The sequence below is a fragment of the Gigantopelta aegis genome, chromosome 6, assembly GCF_016097555.1.
Source record: "Gigantopelta aegis isolate Gae_Host chromosome 6, Gae_host_genome, whole genome shotgun sequence".
Lineage (NCBI taxonomy): Eukaryota > Metazoa > Mollusca > Gastropoda > Neomphalida > Peltospiridae > Gigantopelta > Gigantopelta aegis.
In genome coordinates, this window is record NC_054704.1 from 22,650,990 (window position 1) to 22,673,725 (window position 22,736).

General features: G+C 39.8%; 1 protein-coding gene across 1 annotated transcript in view; it reads right to left on the bottom strand.

Moving 5' to 3' along the window:
* Positions 1-16,459, bottom strand: part of LOC121376407 (potassium voltage-gated channel protein Shaw-like) — a 65,356-nt gene extending 48,897 nt beyond the window's left edge. The window contains exon 1 of the mRNA XM_041504271.1: positions 15,036-16,459. Coding sequence (XP_041360205.1) covers positions 15,036-15,354 — 319 coding nt within the window. The 5' untranslated portion in view covers positions 15,355-16,459. The remainder of the gene's footprint in view (positions 1-15,035) is intronic.
* Between the last annotated feature and the right edge of the window lie 6,277 nt (positions 16,460-22,736).

The following is a 22,736-nucleotide window of genomic DNA, read 5'->3' on the forward strand; positions in this document are numbered from 1 at the left end:
AGAATTTTTTTTTTTTTAAGTAAACAATAATTATATTGTAGATAAATGAAATCAAGATTTTCGTGTACATGCGCAAGCTTGCAGATATGTGTCTGTGTTATTGAGTCTCAATGGGGCCCCATTAAGGTTCTAACGCGAGTGACGCCAATTTACTTCATTATTGCTAGTATATTATGACGTAGAACTGTAGGAATTCATATTAATTGTAAATATCAAAACTTGTAGTAAGGTGCCCTTTTGACGAGTCAATGTGCCCTTCTTTTTTGGTCCCCCCCTAAAAATATTTCCTGGATCCGCCCATGCCTGTATGTTTTAGTTCTGAAAGCGGACCATTTGCTTCAGCGGGGGGGGGGGGGGGGGGGGGGGGAACGAAACACACACACACACACACACACACACACACACACCCGAACCCCACTAGCCTACACCCCTGTAGATATTGTACAATTGTACAATAAACAAGCTTTCTTGATAGTATAATTCCACTTGACTGTTTCAAATCACGTATATCACGAAATGAAGTTTGCTCGGCAATTCCCCTTGCTATTAGTATTTGTTTTCCCGCGTCCATGTGTGCGAAGAGCACGCTTCGAATGGCGCGAATCGGTAACTGCCTTAGATTCCATTACACCTAACCAATCCCCAGAGGAGACAGAGTTAACATCCCTGATGCAACTGATAGATGTTGTGCATAATCCCAGTGCGTACACATACATAGTGCTACACTGATTTTGTTGCATATAATGTATCCTCGAGTAACCGTGAACCGGCCTATTAACGGGAAATGGTTTCTGCACACGCGTATTGTAATGTACGGTCGATTTGATGAAATAATGTTTTACCTTGTTCACTTTATTGTCAAAATGAACCAACAAATGTTAATATCCATGCCATTTTCCGTTGTGAAGAGATTAAATGCATGTCTTAGTCTACTGTTGAGATTCTTCAGCTACTTGGGTAAACCGGGCTATTGTTTTCAAGAGTGACGCGTGTCACGTGATGTCATCAAAAACTCTTATGCAATGAATCTGCGAAGCAGACGAAACTTTGACAATGACAGCGGTGTAAAACTGTTGTTTATTTAGGTTTGTTTAATATTACACGCCATTTAATGTAGTGCGCACAGTGCAAAATGGCGGTCGTATAATACATTTCCCTAGGTATAAAACTATTTTGAATGTCTGCTTGTCTTTTCCTCATTTGTGCACTTTGTTTTTGGGAAGGCTTTCTTAATTCAACAAAAGTATTTTGATGTCTGGGTTCAATCGTATGCAGATTCCTTAAAATCAATGCATATCGACATAGACCGGTCTGAGGGGTAGCCCGGTTCACGTTTGGTCACGATATATATATATAGATAGATAGATATATATATATACACACACAAAAGGATTGGGAACAGGTAATCCAACTTACGAGTTTTCTCTTAATTACAAACATTAAATTGTACAACAAGGGCGACTGCATTTTTTCAGTAAATCAATCAATCAATCAATCAATAGCATTTAATTTATTTAATATAAAAGATAATAGGATGTATGGACCGTGTAACCATATACGGAATAAGAAATAACAATCTATGGAATAAAAGACAAAATATGATAGGTGGTTTCCGTATTAACTTGGAAATGAAGGTGGTATATATCATTGTATGTTGAAAAGAAGAAAGCTTATAGACTACCTTATTTTGCATGTCAACATACCAATATATAGATCGCATGATAATACTGGATTAGGTAGACAACTCTACGGAATAAAGCTAAAGTAATATCGCCAGCATTCGTCATTACAGAGCTCTTGGAAATCTAGGAAACAAGGACGGGTATATGGGTGTTACCCGACACTACACCCCACCCCATCACCTCCTCCCGTCTTGGAACCGAACTGCACCCTACCACCATTGTCCTTGGTGATCATCTTTCATATTTAGTGTTAATGTTCCAGTCAGCGCATGCCCTCTCCGTCCATGAAAGTTTACGCGATAACGCTGAAAACGACATCAGTTCCAGTCCTGTTGTCTTTGAAACAAACCACAAACAACAGAAACAATACGTGCCAAAACCAGACTAGCAAACGTTTCGTAACTCCACTTAACGTCCACGTCAACTAATTATACGCGTGTGTGGTCGTCATGTTTGGAAGGGAAATTTTTTGTATATTAAAAATAAAACAAAAATCAAGAATGCAGAACATATAATATTCTCCATATTCAAGATATCAAGGACAAAAGAGCAGAGAGAAAGGCATGTCCCTGTGTACACCACATTTTAAAATAAATGAAAAACTTGATTTAAAATGTCCCAGTATTCACATGAATGAAAAACATAATTTAAAGTGTCCAACAATTCATCGAGGCCACCCACGTCAAAGGCGAAGGACACACTGAAAAAGTAAACATTATGTGGCATGTTGAGATGGGAAAGTCCTCGCGTAGATCAAATCATATTCATTTAATGTCAGTTGCAACAGACCACATGACTTAGACGTTATTTAATTAGCATGTAATCAATTGTCTGGTGTATAATCATCCCCGCATGTTATTTTCCTCCCAAACGAAAACATGTCATTTTGTATGTACGAGTACGTTACCCGATGTTATAACTGCTTTGTTTCTAAAACGTGTAATCGTTCCGCAGAGTAGCCAGTTAACGAAGTTCTCCGACAAGTGAATGGACAGTCTACGAAAAGAAAAGACGGAAACAAATTCCGTAGAATCTGCTGGAAATGTAAATCAGTTGTCTGGAATTGGCACCAATCATCCGACAATTTCCTCAAAAGATCGATATGAGAATTGTAAATGACCATTGACTAGAGTATAGCCGAGCCGGGCTATATTAGCCCGCTCATAAACAGTGAAGTATTTTGAGTGTCTACCAGGTGGAAACCAATGTAATAGTCGGCAACTCGGCAGTCATCAACCGGCTTCCCACCAAAGTAATTTTGTAGTTAACAGCCAGACATGTTTATACATAAATAGCAGGTGAATTTTATCTACTTCTATCCTGCCATGGAGTGACATGATTTATTTGTTCATTCGTCTGTTATTTCATGATTTTGTCCAGTTAAGGTTTAAACACGCTAAAATTTAGGCACACACCTCATCTATATGGGCTATATGTCCAGTACAGAGGGTTTGTGGTTAGATTCAGTGGCTTTACATCTACCCACTGACTGGGTGGGAGCTGGTACCGGGATGCGAAAACAGTACCTACCAGTTTTTGCCACTACATCATTGATAAGCACTTTAAATGTTTGTTTTGACCATGACCAGTGATTATCAGTTTTGACCACTAGCCAATGATTACCAATTTTGACCAGCTTCAGTGATTACCAGTTTTGACCAACCGCCGGTGATTACCACTTTTGACCAGCCACCAATGATTACCAGTTTTGACATCATTGACTATTTTTCCTTCAGTCCTTTCTAAAACCCACCATTCGGTTGTTATTTTTTCTACCATTCAGTTTTATTTGCCACTCAGTTCCACATTGCAGTCGTTGCCTCTGCAAACCCGACAAGTGTTTGTCTCAATGGTCATTCCATAATATTGTGCTGGTAGTTTAATATGGCTACCTCAGTTTGCAATGTACCAAAAGGGATGTACTTCCTTGTTATAGATCGAGATGGGCCAAACTTTTAATAACGTGCAGCTCTGCTAGTATGGCGTGGCACTGCAATTTTCTACACAATTGAGGCTTTCTAAAACAATAATAATAACAAACATAATGATACAAAAATTAAGTTGTGACCCCTGCTGTTTTCGTTCCAAACCTACGTGTTTTGATACGCTGCCTATATGAGTTCTATTTGATAATGTTAACATATTAGGCAGTGGGAACTGAATTGGTCTAGCGGAACCTACAACGTGTTCCACACTTACCACTGACATTAAAAGACACTTGCTACACTCGTGTATCGTGACAGTCATTAATTAATGCCGCGGGGCTGGCAAGTGTTATTAGTGAACGAGAACGAAGAAGCCGGAGATACACAGGGCAATACTGAGACACCTCGTGGCAAGGGGTGGATAGAGGAAGAGGAGAGGAAAGGAGGGTCAGAAAGGGGAGAAAGAAGTGAGGACATGCACCAGTGTTAATACGTTGAACTAATTATTGCACAACTTTATATATATATATATATATATATATATATATATATTCCGATGGACTCTGTTCTCGTTCCAGCCAGTGCACCACGACTGGTATATCAAAGGCCGTGGTATGTGCTATCCTGTCTGTGGTATGGTGCATAAAAAAAATCCCTTGCTACTAATGATAATGACACAAATATAGCAGATTTTCTCTCTAAGACTATATGTTAAAATTACCAAATATTTGCCATCCAGTAGCCGATGATTAACAAACATTTTGAGAGTATTGCCCAACAATTTTTCGTATCTCCTGAAAAGTGGGTAAATCACCACAAAACTTCAACTTGATCTGTAAAGCTATATACGAATGATAAAGCTACATACAAAATTTCATCTTGATATCTCCAGGCACTGCAAATAACCTGAAAACAAATTTCAGGGACCATAACTGTGTTAAAAAATGGATAAATCGCCATGAAAGTCAAACTTGATCTGTAACAGTACATGATAAAACTATACACAAAATATCTCAAAGCCTTTTGCAAAAACATCCGGAAAACATATGTGGGACAGACGGGTGGACAGACAGACAGACAGACGGACGGACGGACGGACGGACTGAGATGAAACCTATAGTCCCCTCTGGTTGGACCGGTGGGGCACTGATAAATCAATGTGCTTATTGGTGTCGTTAAACAAAAGAAACTTTAAGACTATATGTCAAACTTACCAAATGTCTGACATCCAATAGCCAATGATTAATAACTCAATGTGCTCCATTGGTGTCGTTAAACAAAATAAACTCTATGTATGTCTGCTTGTCTGTCTGCATATCTCTCTCTCTCTCTCTCTCTCTCTCTCTCTCTCTCTCTCTCTCTCTCACACACACACACACACTCTCTCTCTCTCTCTCTCTCTCTCTCTCTCTCTCTCTCTCTCTCTCTCTCTCTCTCTCTCTCTCTCTCTCTCTCTCTCTCTCTCTCCCTCCGAGGAATCGTTAAATAAGTTTGCGGTAATCCTGCGGTCACTCTTGATTGATGATCCAAACAACAGGGTTTGATATTTTAATCAATATTTATTCCAACGGGAGAGTAACCAAGTCGATCGCCGTCGTATCCATAATAAACACAGCTTGTCTAGTCAAGCTTTTTAAACCACCGTGGCTTCAATTTGCTGTGGCGGCCATTCATTGTCCACGTATCGTTTTTTTTTTTGCTGTCTGGTTGCTCGGAGGCTATCTGTGTAATTTCTATAGAATGAGTCCCATAACAGCCTAACTGTTCATGGTTACCTTCACATATTTAGCGAATATTGCTGCAAGGGTACACACAATGCATGGGCATATGTGTACATGTGTTTTAAAAAGAGAGAGAGAGAGAGAGAGAGAGAGAGAGAGAGAGAGAGAGAGAGAGAGAGAGAGAGAGAGAGAGAGAGTTTTGTTTTGCTTAACATCACCACTGAACTCATTTGTATTAAAGCTTAATGCATGTTACATGATACACCAGTGTCACTGTAACCTCTAGTGCCCCAGGCAATACAATGCAACAATTACCAACAATGCTATTAATAATTCAACTTTGTTCTCTTTTTTTTATCTTTTTTTTACAAGAAACGTTCATTAAGTGATACATTTTTAATGTTAAACGTTGTAACTGTTGTGGCAAAACAACCAGACACCATAACGTGAACGAGACAAGACGATGATACATCTCCGTTCTGGGTATTATTTTTCATCCCATCAGTTTGTTAATCTCATTATTTCTTTCTATAAATAGCACTGCCTGGAGGAAAGTGTTGCACTGAGAAAAGTTTTCAGTAAGCGCCATTGAACCTGTCTCCGGTTTGTAATGCGCTTTACTTATGAGAGTAAGTTGTAGACTGTTAACGGTCTAATGTACCTTTTCGGTATTTTTATCTCGACAAACTTTGTTTTGCGGTTTGTTTGTTTTTATTTCTTTATGTTGTTTCGAATTTTATATTTTCATATTCACTTAAAGCTACTCTCTTGACTTATATATGGGTAATATCCAACATATAAATAAAATATTGGCCTTCTATCCCAGAAACACCCTTCCGACCAAGATACTACACACATCCATTGGCACACAAGAACGCGCGTGCATCCACGCACGTTCGCCCGCACACACGCGCGCACACACACACACACACACACACACACACACACACACAACACACACACACACACACACACACACACAAAACATGGAGTAGATATATATTCTTTGAACACTGGATTTTCGTCACTCATCGGGGATTTGAGGTGGAGGTGCAGTGGTGCTTGTAGCGCCAGTATCCAATGAATGAATGAATTAATAAATAAATGAATTTATGAATGAATAAATTAATTAATGAATGCATATTTAACAACAACCCAGCACAAATATATATATATATACATTGTGTGTGTGTGTGTGTGTGTGTGTGTGTGTGTGTGTGTGTGTGTGTGTGTGTGTGTCGGCTATTGGGTGTCAGACAGTGGTAAATACATAAATGAATTGATGGTAAGCAAGTAAACAATAGTATAAAACAAATTCTAAAATTAAGTTAAAAAGACATTTGCAAAGATGTGTAGGAAAGTATCAAAGGAAAGTATATTAAATTTCCAAGTACAAATCAACATCGAAACGATTCTCTATCACATTTAGTCTACAAATATATCTTCCAATATTAGTGCACGCCATCAACATGTGGTGAACCGCCAGTGTACACCGGCACCCAATAAACACACTTTCCTTGTATGCAGCTTATTAGACTGTCTACCACGAAGAGCTGTGAGCAGCTTAGTGTAAGATAAGACACTCGTTGGCGCCACACAGTCTATTAAAGACTAGCTGAATGAACCGTTTATAAATCCAGATTTTTGTATAGTTACACCAGAACACTGCAGTTTTTGATATCCCAGTCGTAGAGCATTGTTCAGAACGGCGAAAATCTAATGCGTCTAGTCAGAGGAAGTGACCCTGTGATCTATAACACTACCAAGGGTATGCTCTACCATTACGCGCCTAGTCGGAGGAACTGACCCTGTGATCTATAACACTACCAAGGGTATGCTCTACCATTACGCGCCTAGTCGGAGGAACTGACCCTGTGATCTATAAAACTACCAAGGGTATGATCTACCATTATGCGCCTAGTCGGAGGAACTGACCCTGTGATCTATAACACTACCAAGGGTATGCTCTACCATTAAGCGCCTAGTCGGAGGAACTGACCCTGTGATCTATAACACTATCAAGGGTATGCTCTACCATTAAGCGTCTAGTCGGAGGAACTGACCCTGTGATCTATAACACTACCAAGGGTATGCTCTACCATTAAGCGCCTAGTCGGAGGAACTGACCCTGTGCTCTATAACACTACCAAGGGTATGCTCTACCATTAAGCGCCTAGTCGGAGGAAGTGACCCTGTGATCTATAACACTACCAAGGGTATGCTCTACCATTAAGCGCCTAGTCAGAGGAACTGACCCTATGATCTATAACACTACCAAGGATATGCTCTACCATTAAGCGTTGTCCCTCTCATAATAATAGTGTCGCCTTAACAATGTCCGTCATTAGTCACCGTCAAACACTGCACGGACAATCCGAACACCCATGAATGCAGTGCATTGATTAAATACAGCTAACATCTCTATCGAAAAACTAACATGGACATTCTGCATTCATGTATGTACATCGTTCTGGCTTCGTTTCATTCGATTATTCTGCTTCATTTGCTTGCTTGATGAATTGGCCGTCCAGTTCTTTCTGAGCTGTCAGATATTCTGGTGGTCAGTTTGACCACATGCAGTAAACATGATGGTAATTGTACCTAGTGTAACCATGAACAATTGGCCGGCAGATTGCTTCAGAGCTGTGACAAGAAAATCAACTGGTGGTTTCCATTGCCGACATTGATGATAGTAATTGTTACGCAAGTGTAACCATGAAGCATTTGCCGTCAGACTGTTTCAGACCTGTGACACCAAAATCAAGTGTTGGTTTTTATTGCCGACATTGATTATGGTAAGTGTACGCAGTGTAAGCATGAAGAATTGACCAGTAGATTGTTTCAGAGATCTGACAAGAAAATCAGGTGATGATTTTAATTGCAGGCATTGATGATGGTAATGTTGTGTTTAATTCTAGTACCATGAGGAATTGGCCGTCGTTTCTGAGTTTGGAAAAGATTAAACAGACCTCATTTTTATTGCACACATTGATTAGTAAACTGTATGATATGTTACTATGATGTATTCGCCATCAACTTATTTCAGTTATGAAAACAATGAGATGGTCATCTTAAAGGGATTATCCTGAGTTTTCTGTGATTGTTAAGATGGTGTCGACCAACAGAGATTTTTTAACGACTGTAATTACATTTTTAACATAGATTTGAAAATAAAATATCAGTGGTTTTATATTAAACGTATTTCTATCCATCCTGGAGTCAGCACTAGGCCAAATCCTTTTTCCGTACGTATGAACTTATTGATTACCAAATCCAGTATAGGCTGCTTATAAATATTACGACGATCCGATACGTGTATACACTGAATAAATGGACACTGATATTATGAACAAGGAAATATATTTAATATGTAATACTAGTCGTTACAAAATTGTATTTGTCGAAAACATCTCACAATACAGCACACTCAGGATAGTCATTTTAATCGTACACTCTGATGACATTAAATGTGCTTGGTCCACTTAACAATCTAATTAAAATTAGCTCAACTATTACATGTGGATCTAACAGCAGCCCGTTGGAGCTCATGTCCAGTTGACCTTTCATTCGGCCAATCAAAACTTTACTTGCAAAATCATGCCAGTGATTTGAAAAGAATTTGAAAACATTTGGGATTATGCCGAGAGTATACGAAATAATTCGGGTGAATTACGAAATATGCCGGAAACTAATTGCAATAACGAATTTTAAATACAAATAAAATTTATCTTACCTATAGATGTTTTAAATATAAAACATTATACGGATAAATACATTTGGCCGAATTATGTCAAAATTCGTTTGGCCTTTGGAGGAAATAATAAATTCTTACGTACGAAATTATTTTATACAAAAGGTCGATAATGATAAACTACAACATATTACAATGTCCAGAAATGCATTGGTTATAGAGATATTCATATTCTAAGCAAGGGAATGAAAGTAAATAGTAATTTAATAAAGTAAAAATATTTTACTTGCCGAAAACCTTTTAAAATGGTTACAAACTCGGGATAGTTCCTTTAACCGGACACGAGTAAATACTTGTGTTTCTCAACAGTTGAACTGTTTTGACTTGTCATGCATCCTAATGATTCAGTAGTATGTGTTTTTAAAATATACTTTAAAACACACACACACACACACACACACACACACACACACACACACACACACACACACTAAAGAAGTAAAGAACCACAAACAACAACAATAAAACAAAAACAAAACAAAAGCAAACAAACGAAAAATGAAAATGAAAAACAAAATGAAAAAGAAAATGTCTGGTGCGTGCCAAGACACGTTTTTAACTCTTATAAACATTAGAACCATCAAAACCACACCGGATATACAAGGAAGAAAATTCTAAACATTAAAATGTTAATTTCAACCTGAAGTACTATACAGTGTTTCAAAAAGACTATGCACTTTTAATTTTATTACGTCTTACCAGCAGGAGGAAATTGCCAGCCAGTTATTTGCGAGTTTTAAGACAACAAGGTGAAGGTCAACCTTACTTTAATAGAACACACTGATGAAGTTAATTGCATATAGAGTTACCAGCAGTACCTGGCGCTCAAATTATTCCAGAGCTTTGAGAAAATGAGGAGGCCAATGTAATTGAAGACATTGATTAGGTTAATTTGATGTTGTGTTTAGTACGATGAGAAATCGGCCGTCAAGTTATTTCAGAGCTTAGAGAACATTAGGCGGTCACTTTACTCAGCCGCACTGACGTTGGTAATTTTAGGCCACCTTACCATCAGAGATTAGCCGTCAAGTTATTTTAAAGCTTTGAGAAAATTAGGCGGTCACTTTACTCAGCCGTACTGATGATGGTAATTTTAGACCACCTTACCATCAGAGATTAGCCGTCAAGTTATTTTAAAGCTTTGAGAAAATTAGGCGGTCACTTTACTCAGCCGTACTGATGATGGTAATTTTAGACCACCTTACCATCAGAGATTAGCCGTCAAGTTATTTTAAAGCTTTGAGAAAATTAGGCGGTCACTTTACTCAGCCGTACTGATGATGGTAATTTTAGGCAAACCTTACCATCATAGATTAGCCGTCAAGTAATTTTAAAGCTTTGAGAACATTAGGCGGACACTTTACTCAGCCGCACTGACGATGGTAATTTTAAACCATCTTACCATCAGAAATTAGCCGTCAAGTAATGTTATAGGGCACTGGAAACCTGGATGGTTAATTTAATTGTACACAATAACAATGGGAAATATATAATGTAGTTATGGCAGTTACTAGTGAGGAAGCAGCAGGGGGAGGGATGCGCATACCATTCGTAGTTACTAGTGAGGGAGCAGCAGGGGGAGGGATGCGCATACCATTCGTAGTTACTAGTGAGGGAGCAGCAGGGGGAGGGATGCGCATACCATTCGTAGTTTTATAGATCATAGGGACAGTTCCTCTGACTAGATGCATTGGATGTTCGCTGTTCTGAACAATGCTCCACGACTGGTATATCAACCCCCATAAAAAAATGTTATTTGTAGTTCAACGTGTCCCTGGTGTCTACCGGGATAAAGATCCAATATTACTGAACTTTGTTATTTGCTGCTGCACCGTCCCACACCAGACCACACCCTTCTTATTTAATACTAGGTACGGCCCTGATCCTAGTATTTTGTTTCCATGACATAAAACCATCCAGTTTCTTTCAGGCTGTGTTGGGTGGTTAATTTGATCGCATACCTTGTTGGTGATAATTGCATGTTTTGTTTTTCATGATGAACTAATCATCAAAATATTATGCCAAAGCTTTGGCCAATTTCATTATATGAAATCAGCATTGGCATAGCCAGGATTTTATATTGGGTGGGCTTCACAATGGTGGGGTGCTCCCATGTTGTCTATGAGGTGGTGAAAAAATAACTGATGCGAATGGGTGGCAAGGTCGTCCCCAACCAAGCTACGCTAGTTGAAATATGAATAGTATGATGTTTGCACCATAAATTGACCTTCGACTGAGGTAAAGACCGTCAGGAAGTCCTGTGGTCTTTTTAACAGCGAACAGTGACAAAGGAAATTGTGTATTCTGTTTACATTATAAATTGTCCGTCCATTTATTTTAAGGTTACGAAAACCTGTCGGGCGGGGAGATTCCCCCCATGCACTAATGATGTTTTGTTTGACGGTCAAATTGACTGTCCGGGTACTGCATGTTTACGTGAAAGACACGGGGTTAATTTGATCGCATAGAGTGATAAGGCCTAACAAAATAAATTTCTGGTCTGTGGTCAGCACTTTTTTTTTTTTTAATTTCCTTCGGTATGACATCGATTTTTGTCGGGCTTTTCTTACTATGACGTAAAACCCCATTTGGAGCCAAAATGCCATCACGCATGAACTAAGACTTGCAACCTGATTTCAATTAAAATATGCCCCTTATTTCGGTATTTTGGCCTAATGATAATTATACTCTCTCTCTCTCTCTCTCTCTCTCTCTCTCTCTCTCTCTCTCTCTCTCTCTCTCTCTCTATCATATATATATATATATATATATATATATATATATATATCAATTTCTCTTTCACTTGTTATCGCTCTCAGACCCATATGTCTCAATTTCTCTCTCACACCCCTCTCTCATAATATCTCTCTATCTTTATCCAAGAGAAGGATGAATTTTACGCTAAACGAATGAGTGGGTATTTAACGTCATAAAGTATAAACTCATCACGAGCAAAATTTAACTGTTTCAGGGATTTGTTATTCAAGTGATATACTTGAGATCTCTGTCGATTCCTTTTACCTTCGGTTATAACATGAATAATCAAAAGTTTTATATTTTGCATTATATCAACGCTTCACTGTTTGATTGAAAAAATATTTCATTGTACAAACAACAAAAGAATCGGCACAAGTTTACCGACTTACGAGGCCCTCTATGTTCACTGTTACAATTGTTGTTTGCTTAGTATAAGTTCTATTGTCTCATTCTCATTAAACATGTGTGTGATCATCCTAGCGTTTGCACCAAGTCGAACTTCATTTTAATTTTCAAAATATTAAATTTCGTATGTACAAGATTATTGGGAGACCAAATCCAGTTTAGGCTACTTTCAAACATTAGGACAATCAGAAACACATTGAATATACAGACACTGATATTTTTAACAAGAAACTATATTTAGTATGTAATTTAAGTTGTTCAAAATATACTGAGTCAAATTAAAAACTTCACAATCTAAAATTTGAATAGTCAATGAGTGTTGAAAGCAGGTATTTTTTTCATTTGAAGCCCATCACAGCTCACGCGACCCGATCTATAGCACGTGCACAGCACCATTGAGGCAAATGTGGTTTTGCACGTACCACTGGTCACGTGACTACAATAGCACATGTATTTTAATCGTTACTTGCTCACAGTAGTCTGACACAGCGAAAAAACACATTAAAACGATATTTGTTAGGACTGTTTCGACGCTACTCCTCACAAATGTGTAGCGTGAACGTGCCGTCGGCATTCTGTACGCGGGAACGTCAGTAGCTGACGTTGCAAGGGCGTTGGGTTGCAGTCGACTGACAATTTATGAACTGCGGACACGAGTACAACAAGCGGGCACCACAGCTGATCGCCCCCAACCGGGTAGACCACGTGTGACGTCATAGGCAGATAGCCGTCATATTGTGTTACGTCAACCAATAATGAACTTTTCAGACGTCGAGTGTCCGTGCAAACGGTCCGAAATCGGCTGCGAACCACTCACCTCTACGCACGGCGCCCATATGTTGGATCCATTTGGACCCAATTTCATCAACGTCAACTGTCGGCACAACGCCACTTGCGATGGACTCAGGGGGATTGGAATAGAGCCGTGTTTAGCAATGAATCAAGATTCACACTACCATTTTCCGATGGCAGGCAGAGGGTTTGGAGACGGCGTGGTGAACGTCATGCTCAGTGTTGTATCAGTGAAGTTGACAGATTCGGAGGCGGAAGTGTAATGGTTTGGGGTGCTTTCTTTGGAAATGAACGTTCTCAATGTCTTGTCATCCGTGGCAACCCGATCTTTCAGCATGACAACGCCAGACCCCACACAGCCATCTTGACAAGGGATTACCTGAGGAACGCGGGCATCAATGTCATAAATTGGCCTTCAATGTCGCCCGACCTGAATCCCATCGAGCACGTCTGGGATGTGCTGGTAAGACGCCTGCTCACTCTCAGGAACCCTCCACAGACTTTGCAGGAACTTGGTGCCTCATTAGTGGAACAATGGCCCCGTATCCATAATGCGGTCTTTACGCGCATCAGGCAGTCAGTGAGGAGGCGTTGCACATGGAGGCATACGCGCTACTGAATCTGTGATTTCATCAGACGACCCTGCTTGTGAATTACCATTTCGACTGCTTGTGGTTTTGACGAATGCTGTGGGCGCATCGAACAGATTTTTGACTATTCTTTCTTTGGACGTTATATAAAAAAAAAAATTAAACTTATTTAATACGTTCTTCTATCATATTTGCTAATTAGCCAAGATGAAACGGTTGTAAAGTTTTTAATTTCACTCAGTATATTTTAGTCAGAAACATCTTACAATGGAAGCAAACTCGGAACAGTATCTTTAACAGTAATCAGTTAATTGTCAGCACTACAACACTATATGTTAGCCACTATACAATTAACTAATGCTAGTAAGCATAGCTAATGGAATAAATCCATATATGGTTCATGCCCGTATGGACGATATCTGGAGTGGGGCACATCTCTGTTGGACGTGCCATAGTCTCAAGCTGTGTTTTAACCTTAATATATATGTACGTCCTCAAGTAGGGGAGCACACCCCCGGCCCTCTCCCTGGTTTCTACGAGCCTGTATCCATATCGCAAATAGCTATGCTGGACAGCATTTACCGTAAACGTTATAAATATCATAATTTAAATTTCTCTCTCAGTTCTGTAATTTTGTTGTGACCAGAGCAGACGGTTTTGGCTTGTTTTTTTGGCCTAATGATAATTATATACTCTCTCTCTCTCTCTCTCTCTCTCTCTCTCTCTCTCTCTCTCTCTCTCTCTCTCAACTTGACATTCAATGTAGCGACGATTATGACTATGTTGCTAACTCATACAGCTCGATCTAGAAGTTGCACATTATTCCTTAATGATAAAATCTATTTCTGTCAACATATGTTTATTTTACAGCCGGATTGTTTGTCAGTCATTCTTAACTTTAACACCTTCTTGGTGGGTTCTCTAGTGCGTCTTGTCAAACTGATCTCTCGTAATTGCATCATGAGATAATTAGATACAGAAAAGCGTCTTGAAGAGGTAGATCATCAAGCAGTTCAAAAACGTTCAGTTCCAATGCAAACCTATCTTGATATTCAAGAAACATTTGGAATTAAATCACGTGACGCAAATAAGAGAAATATGACTCAATACGACAAAGTAATATGACGCAATAAGACAAAAGATAAATATGACGTAATAGGACAGAAATACTACGCATTAAATCACGTAATTGGAAACAAATATGACGCAATAAGAAAAAAGAAATATGACGCAATAAGCCGGCCAATAAGACAAATACGACGCAAAAAGACAAATATGACGTAATATGATAGAAATACCACGCATTAAATCACGTAATTGGAAACAAACATGGCGCAATAAGAAAAAAGAAGAAATATGACGCAATAAGCAGGCCAAATGACGCAGTAAGACAATAAAACATGTGTCCTTACCTGTTCTGTAGAAGTCGATGACGGAGTTGAAAACGGCCGGGTGACGGTCAAAGAAGTATTCGTCCTTTTCTCCACCCGACTGCACGTGGCGCTCAGCCAGCCGTGACAGCCGAGTGTTGGGCACGTTCCGGAGAGTGGACACGTGTGTCTCGTGGCGAATCCCGCCGACGTTGAGGACAATCTCGTCGTCATTCCTGAACTGCCGGAACTTGATAGGGGTGTTACTCATGTCATCCAAAGATCCATGGCATATCGGAAATCTACCAGCTTTAGATTCCACCATCTTACTGGACGTCAACTTCTGCCGAGAAAATATCATGTCCTGTCATTGTGTAAGATGTCCATTGTTGTTGTCTTCTAGCTATGACAACCTGAGATACTTAATATTTTAAGACTTGGGTATTCGTCTCTGAAGTCTTCTTCCCAAACCTCGCTAACTATCGTCAAACAAGTCCACAACAATATCACCATGTTCAAATAAATGTAACCATTTTTTTCAACTAAAGCTTACATTTAAGACAACTGTAATATATTTTCTAACATTTTTCAATTATAGCTTAACTATTTAGCACACGACAGCTATATACCATTAAACTACAAACATATTCAAATAATTGTAACTGTATTCAATTCAATAAAACAATATTCCACAAAGTGTTTTGCTGAGTCTTGCAGAAAGAACATTTTCCGAAGAAGCACCAAAAACACCCACCAATAACCCAGCTGTACTACCTCAATAAAACTGCATCCGAGCTAGAATTTATTTCCATGAAAGTAGGTTTATTAGTTCCAAGTGAACATCAAGTCATGTGGTTTAAGCGCAGCCCGAGCACTTGTTAGGTGTAGATCCGGAACAAAGAGAATGGACTTCTGTTCAAAGACCGCATCATCAGCATCGATTCCCTCGTGTGTGCGTGGCTCTTCACCTCAATTCATCTATTGTCGTGTCACTTGCTTCTGTTGTCTGCCGCCGTCTTAATAAAACATGTCCTGTTCTATCACAATTTCCCCACTGATCCAGCGCTAGCGGGGATCTATTATAGTTTTTGACATTCCTTGCGTTCTCCCGATGAATTCTGCATTCAGTTACCCCTCGGTATTGAATTAATTGACTAAAGTCTTGCTTTTTAACGGTAGCGGTTCGATGACGAAAACGATTTCTGGGCGATCCAACCAAAACGGAATCCTTTCCCAACGGTATGGATACAGCAAGTCTCTATCTGGCAGGCGTCCATGCACTTCCACGATTGTCAACACTTCGATCGAAGTCTCGCAGACTTGTTCGGAAAGCTCTCGATCTTGGCATGCGGGCAATATCGTTGGAATAAAACGTCATTCACATTTTCTTCTAACTTGATTGCCATGACTACGGATATACATGTATATACATGTATATATATATTAAAAAAACACCACGATGCTGGGCCCCGTGCACACTGTCATGATTTTAAGTGCAGACAGTTTTTCTGCGTTTCCTCGACATGAAATGACAGCTCCGTATACGTCACAGTAAAATTCCAGACTTTCGGTGACGCATTAACTACCCGACAGAGGGACACATTGGCTATTGCATATTAAGCATGTACAGATTATCAAGCGTGCTGCGCTACAAATCAATTCAATAATACGGTGGGGAAATACCGTGGTTTTAAAATGACATAGCGCGTGCGCGTGTTACCATGTTACGTAGCGGACGAATTCGCGCAAGATCTCGTTTTATCGCATGCGGTTCCACGGTCAGGACGTAAATGTGAGCACGAGTTTCTACAAGAAATGCGACACCTTTTGTCACGTTTGAATGTGAATAATTAGTTTGTTTATTATTCATAGTGCTGAGAGTAAAACTAATACATTATTATGAATATTTATAAATGGGTCAAAATAAGTGACAAAAATTTTAAGTTTCCTTTATTCTTATATTAACACCGGGGGCGAGACGTAGCCCAATGGTAAAGCGCTCGCTTGATGCGCGGTCGGTTTGGGATTGATCCCCGTCAGTGGGCCCATTGGGCTATTTCTCGCTCCAGCTAGTGCACCACGACTGGTACATCAAAGGCCGTGGTATGTGCTATCCTGTCTATGGGATGGTGCATATAAAAGATCTCTTGCTGCTAAACGAAAAGAGTAGCCCATGAAGTGGCGACAGCGGGTTTGCTCCCTCAGTATCTGTGTGGTCCTTAACCATATGTCCGACGCCATATAACCGTAAATAAAATGTGTTGAGTGCGTCATTAAATAAACCATTTCCTTCCTTCCTTATATTAACACCAGAATTTGTTCTACCAAACCGACATTATTGAATTAAAAGATCATGATAATAATTCTAACACAGTTACTAACCAATTGATTCCAGTTAATTGTTAGACTTCCTAACTGAATCAAATTTCTTAACTTTTAAACTTTGAAATGTTTACCACATAACATCAGTTGATTAAATTGTTTGTTAAACAAATATTCCTTTCCTTAGTTGAAGCCAGTTTTCAACCATATTTTCGCTAGGCTACATTGTTTAATGGGTAATAAATAGGATATTAAACTTGTTATTTCGTGGATAATAAATAGGATATTAAACTCGCTACTATTTCGTATCAGGTGTATGCCCTTCAATGTGTGGTTATGAAATTATTTAAAGGGTATGTGCAACCAAACTAACTAACAATCTAAATTAATTAATTAATTAATTAATTAATTAACGAACAAATAAATAACTAAATACATTTTGGATAATAATAATTATATAATACTAGGTCCAGATACAAGTGACCCAATTTATTTTTTCACCATAAAAAATTAAGAAGCAAATTCAGTTTCCGCTCAGGATCAATATTAGAATTTAACGGACTTATAATGGTTTAAACAAGGAAGAAAACGCCATGCCCATTCTTACCCCCTCTTGTTTTTTTTAATGTACGTGTTCCTCCGTCTAATTCGTTTGTGTACTAGTTAATCCAACTCTTGGTACAGAAATATAAAAAGTATTCGAAAAAAAAGGAAGGAAAAGACAACAACAAAAAACATTTATCGTGCGGCGAAAACAATGAACTTTAGTAATTAGAACAAATTCAAACTCCCCTTATAAACTACACGCTATTGAGAAAGACGGGATAAACAGCGGTTATTGGTGAAAACGGTAATGCCCATCCCAGGATTTGGCGGACACAGAATTGCGTTCATGCTGTTACAACTAGGAAAAAAAATCTATTGTTGTCCACACGTGTTCAGTGTTACTGTGGAGAGAGAGAGAGAGAGAGAGAGAGAGAGAGAGAGAGAGAGAGAGAGAGAGAGAGGGGGGAGGGAAGGAAGAATGGGGGAAGTCCCAACCTATTTATTATATATAGCAAACACTTCACAAAATCGTGAAAATAAAAATAAGGCACATCAAAATGCATTGATATCATAACTTGAGGTATAAAAGTTGCAAAACATCACATAACACAGAAAAATAATTAGAATCAGTATTCGAATCAATAAAGTTTTCATTAAATAAAAATAATAGGTACTACATGGGTAACTGGGCAACTCTTTTTACGTGCCCATATCCACTAGGGTTCAGGCACGCCCGCCCCGGATCTAGTCTCTGACTTCGCCAGTGGCCATTTCCGGAACGGAAGAAGTCATCTAGATAGTATTTATAGTATTCTTCTGGCAGGATTTTGTACCCGATGGTAATTATCACGACGTGTCTATAGCCCGTCCCATCATTCTGTAAAAACTATATTTTGTAAATAATTTTCAGTTTGGTTTGACGTAAGAAGAAAAGTAAAGGTGTATTGGAAATAACCAAAATATACTATTTTTGTGTTCGATTTATTAATCAATCGGTTCAGAAATAAATAACTTGTAGTAAATTTCATAGTATGAAAAAAGGCATTCTCCGTGGGACGGACTCTAGACGTTAACAATTCTGTACTAGTAGTCTCCCTCTATTTGTTGAAATGTTAAGCTGTATAGCAAACAAATGGTTTCTTTAAACTTCCTAACTATAGTTTTTAAACAGTGTAAAATAAGTTTGGAAACAAAGAGGTGTGATTGGGGAGGGGGCATTGCCGGCACGGCCCTCTCCTGACTACGCCAGTGAACAAAAATGCATCCAAATAATTTCATTTCCAATTTTTTTATTATTATTATTATTTTAATATTGAAACACCCTGTAATGATGACCGACATTTTGAATTTGAGAAAAAACCCACCCCAAAAACATCAACCAACCAACCAAACAGACAAACAATAAAATAAACAACTGGTTGTTATTTTAATGCATGAATATTTGTTATGTACTTTAGGAGGAGGAGGAGAAACTGTTTAACGTGCGCATATACCACTAAGGTTTCGCACACGCCTATCGCGGGCTTAGTCTCTGACATCGCCAGTGACTACGTCCGGGCAAGGAGGGGGGGGGGGGGGAGGTAAGTTAGAGGTGGGCAGAATTTGCAATAAAAAATTAGAAGTTAAGTCAAAGACCTAAGGCCAAAATGAGCTGATTTATTCGACTCATGTCTGGGCAAAACAATTTGTCCAAAAATAAAATTAGAATGCTCGTCCAAAAAGGTTTTAAGGTGATTTGAGCAATTTACACGGGCTGCCAAAGTAAAGTGCGTCGGACTGTTTACAAAAAACTAAACATAAAATTTTGAACCACGGCCAAAAAAGTTAAAGCCCATAAAAGGAGGTTACCTGTCCTAGGAATGGTTTGCGCCTACGGCGAGTTGAGGAGCGGAGTTCCCATTAGGTTCGGGATCAGGTTCTTCCTATATAGGAGTTCCTGGATGACATGGCAGCCTTGATTATCCCGTGAATGGTGTGAATATCCATTACAGCGCTAAGTACTGCCTGTCGGTAAACGTCCACGCGCCGCTGAGTCACAGCCAGTCCCGATCTGTTGGCATCCATCCTGATGTTGTGGAGTTCATAGAAGCTTCCATCTGGCAGTGGCTTCCAGGCTTGGTTCAGGAACTTTCCCCTCAACGTCGTCGGGTCATGGGTGTCTCCCTGCACACAGTGCCGGAAGCCGCTTTTGATATTTCCTAACAGCGATGTGCCAGTCAGAATCCGGGTCGGCTGGGGGGGGGGGGGGGGGGGGGTATTCGGATGTGGTGGTCGGAGATATAGCCTTCCGTTTCCCCACAATAGCAACAACTGGCGACTCAATGGGAGCGGTCGGTATAGTTGATCGCTGCACCGGAGTCGCCATCCTGGGGGATAGAAGTCACAGGAGCTTGTTGCGAGACTTGGCACATCGCTGTGTCGAGTTCTGAACAAGTCGCATCCGGGGACGCTGGAGCCGATGGCTGTTGTGTCTTCTTCTGCGGGGGCGGCGACGGAGACGGGACCGCCGCTGGCGATTGAGCCGCCAGCTTTGGACTCCCCTGTGCCGCCCCTGGCACACGTTTCTTCGTCCTCCTTCCTCTTCCTCCCCTCTTCTATGAGACCGCGTCGCCGTACACCAAAGTCACGGTTGCCCGACAGCATTCCATAGGACTGCATAAGTCCCGGGGGCGGGACGTAGCCCAGTGGTACAGCGCTCGCTCGATGCGCGGTCGTTGTGAGATCGATCCCCATCGGTGGCCCCATTGCGCTATTTCTCGTTCCAGCCAGTTCACCACCACTGGTATATCAAAGGCCGTGGTATGTACTACCCTGCCTGTGGGATGGTGCATATAAAAGATCCCTTGCTGCTAATCGAAAAGAGTAGCCCATGATGTGGCGACAGCGAGTTTCCTATCTCAATATCTGTATGGTCCTTAACCATATGCCTGACGCCATATAACTGTAAATAAAATGTGTTGAGTGCGTCGTTAAATAAAACATTTCTTTCTTTTTTCTTTGCATAAGTCCCCTCCCCCCAGGTGTGGGGGGGGGGGGCAAGTCAAGAGAGCAAGCTGCTACGTCTAGACGCATTGCAAGTTGAAGCTGGAATGTACTTCAGGTCTATATTCTTTGTGTAATCAATGCTACCGTTGACAGACAATGGATTATTACTGTACATTGGTCTGCGCTACCTTTATTACCCATCAGGCGCCGATCGAAAGGGACGGTGCTGGGGTGTGCATTTCGATATTTTCCGTTAAGTTACGAAAATGGCCGAAAACGTTGCCATATGATAAATACGTCAACAGTATTTTGACGTGACGTCAACAATGCTTTGTCATTTAATCTGATTATTGATGTCAAAGCGATACTACGTACATTCTTCTGATTGTTTTAATTTCAGAAATGTGCTAACAGAATCGCTGTTTGTCATTTATTAATCATATTTATGTTAAATGTGTATACATGTAAAATATCTGTGCTTGGATCTAATACTACCAAATGACGACAGCTAACTACCGAGCTGTTCTGTTGCAATGTTTTCTACAAGTGTTTAGTGGATACACTAATAGAGGTAAGTGTGCGTTTGTTTCTTTGTTGGTCTTTTTCTTTGTTTGTTTGATTGTTTTTCAGGACCGTTGAAGTCGGGGTGCTTAGGCATTGGCGGAGCGAGGGCTTTGTATTGAGGGCCACCGTGTATACGGATTGAGCAGTTGGTCCTAATTTTTCAAATACGGTCGTAGTTTTCCCAAAATTCGAACGCATTTTTTAACCTTTTGTGATATATGCGTTTACTTTATTTTTTTTTACCATGTACCATTAAAACGCATTTTCCCTTTCCAATAGCATACCCCCAAAGGATGGAATGGGAGGGGGATGTAGCGAAAACGTACTTTTTACATGACTCTTAATTAACTATATATTATCACACCCTAACCTTGGCAATAAAATGTGTATCTTTCGATCTATATCAATATAAAATAATACGGGAGATTTTACTAAAAGAAAGATTTTATTTTTAATAAAATTGTAACAATGCACTGTGTCTGATCGGTTGGTTAGTTAAAACTATTTTCGTACTTACATACAGTTAAAGTTCAAGAACGCTGTCCATGGGACACAAGCCACCTGCCTAGACTCATGGTAGTCTTATTGTTAATATGTTACCGTTAGAGGAAAACTGCTACCGCCACATAGGCTAGCCTATTCTTTTTTTTTAATAGTAGAATCTTTTATATAAACGTTTCCACGACCTTTATTACACCAGTTATGGACGTTTAGTTAGTTCAAGTGGTTACACCTCCCCATTTAGCCGTATGGTGCACTCGCTCTGGTCTGGAACCGATACCCGAATTAAAAAAAAACAATCCCTTGCCACTGAATGAATTCTAAGCCAGTACCTACCAGCCTGTAGCCACGTGCTATATTTAGTGCTCCACCGATACCGTGTGCATATGGTGTGGGTACATATGGTGTGGGTAAATTTCGGCATACTTTCATCAGAGAACTGTTCAAGCACAGGGCCGAACCCTGATCAAAATCCTAGGGGGAAGGCACTACTTTATATAAACAAATAAAACACTATAAATTAAACCCTGAGATGTGTATGTTATTTTCTGGAGTTAAAAAAAGAAGAGTGAAATTCACGGGGGGGGGGGGGGGGGGGGGGGGACGTCACACTGGAAAATATTTCGTGTAGTACTACCTTCAAGAGTGGTAAGAGTGCCTATTCATTAGGAAGAAAGAAGTTTGTTTTGTTTAACGACATCACTGGAGCACATCGATTAATTGATCATCGGCTATTGGATGTCAAACATTTGGTAATTCTGACTTCTAGTCATCAAAGGAAACCCGCTACATTTTTCCTAATGCATCAAGGGATATTTTATATGC